The 657-nt window shown below is 51.6% G+C and overlaps 1 protein-coding gene across 1 annotated transcript in view; it reads left to right on the top strand.

Moving 5' to 3' along the window:
• LOC127749429 (chaperone protein DnaK-like) overlaps positions 1 to 615 on the top strand; it is a 2603-nt gene extending 1988 nt beyond the window's left edge. The window contains exon 7 of the mRNA XM_052267507.1: positions 550 to 615. Coding sequence (XP_052123467.1) covers positions 550 to 615 — 66 coding nt within the window. The remainder of the gene's footprint in view (positions 1 to 549) is intronic.
• Positions 616 to 657: the final 42 nt, after the last annotated feature.

Consider the following 657-nt stretch of genomic DNA (forward strand, 5'->3'; position numbering starts at 1 on the left):
GGGGGGGAAGTCGGGTGCTAAACGCAAACCCTTTTCCGAAACAAGCAAAATCAGGTTAAATATTTAGTCAGCCTTCATTTGTCAACACTAGACCTTTATATCCGCCCACATCTCGACAACGCAGCGAATTAGGGTTTATATTTGAGATAACCCGGATTTAGAACGTCAACAAAAATACTGACCACCACTCGAATCCTTGAAAAATTTACGCAGCACCAAACACGTAACAGAAGTCGAACGTCGAACTATAGAATGGCGTCCTTCTCTCATAGACAAAACCCCCCCGATACCTGGTTCTTTGGACGAAACAACCGAAGTCGAGCGTGCGTGAAAGAGGTTAGTCGCGGACCTCTGCGTTTCACTTGCCGGGCAGCGGCGAGTCACATCACAGTACTGACTAAAGCCGCGTCAAGCGTCGCGTCAAGCCGCGACCGGCGCCGCCCCCCCCCCCCTGCAGCATGTTCACTTTGTACGATTTTTACAGAACACAGAGAGTAAACGTGAGCCAGGCATATCCACGTTCAAGGAGTGTCCCCCCCTCTCCCCCAGGTTGTATCTGCGTCCGGCTTCGGCTTTCAGCTGATGCGGCAGCTCTTCCAACAACAACAACAATAACTCGGGTCAGAAGACTGTAGATAGACACACGGCCCCCCCCCC

Source organism: Frankliniella occidentalis, unplaced genomic scaffold (genome assembly GCF_000697945.3).
Source record: "Frankliniella occidentalis isolate FOCC.00 unplaced genomic scaffold, Focc_3.1 Scaffold1, whole genome shotgun sequence".
Classification (NCBI taxonomy): Eukaryota; Metazoa; Arthropoda; class Insecta; order Thysanoptera; family Thripidae; genus Frankliniella; species Frankliniella occidentalis.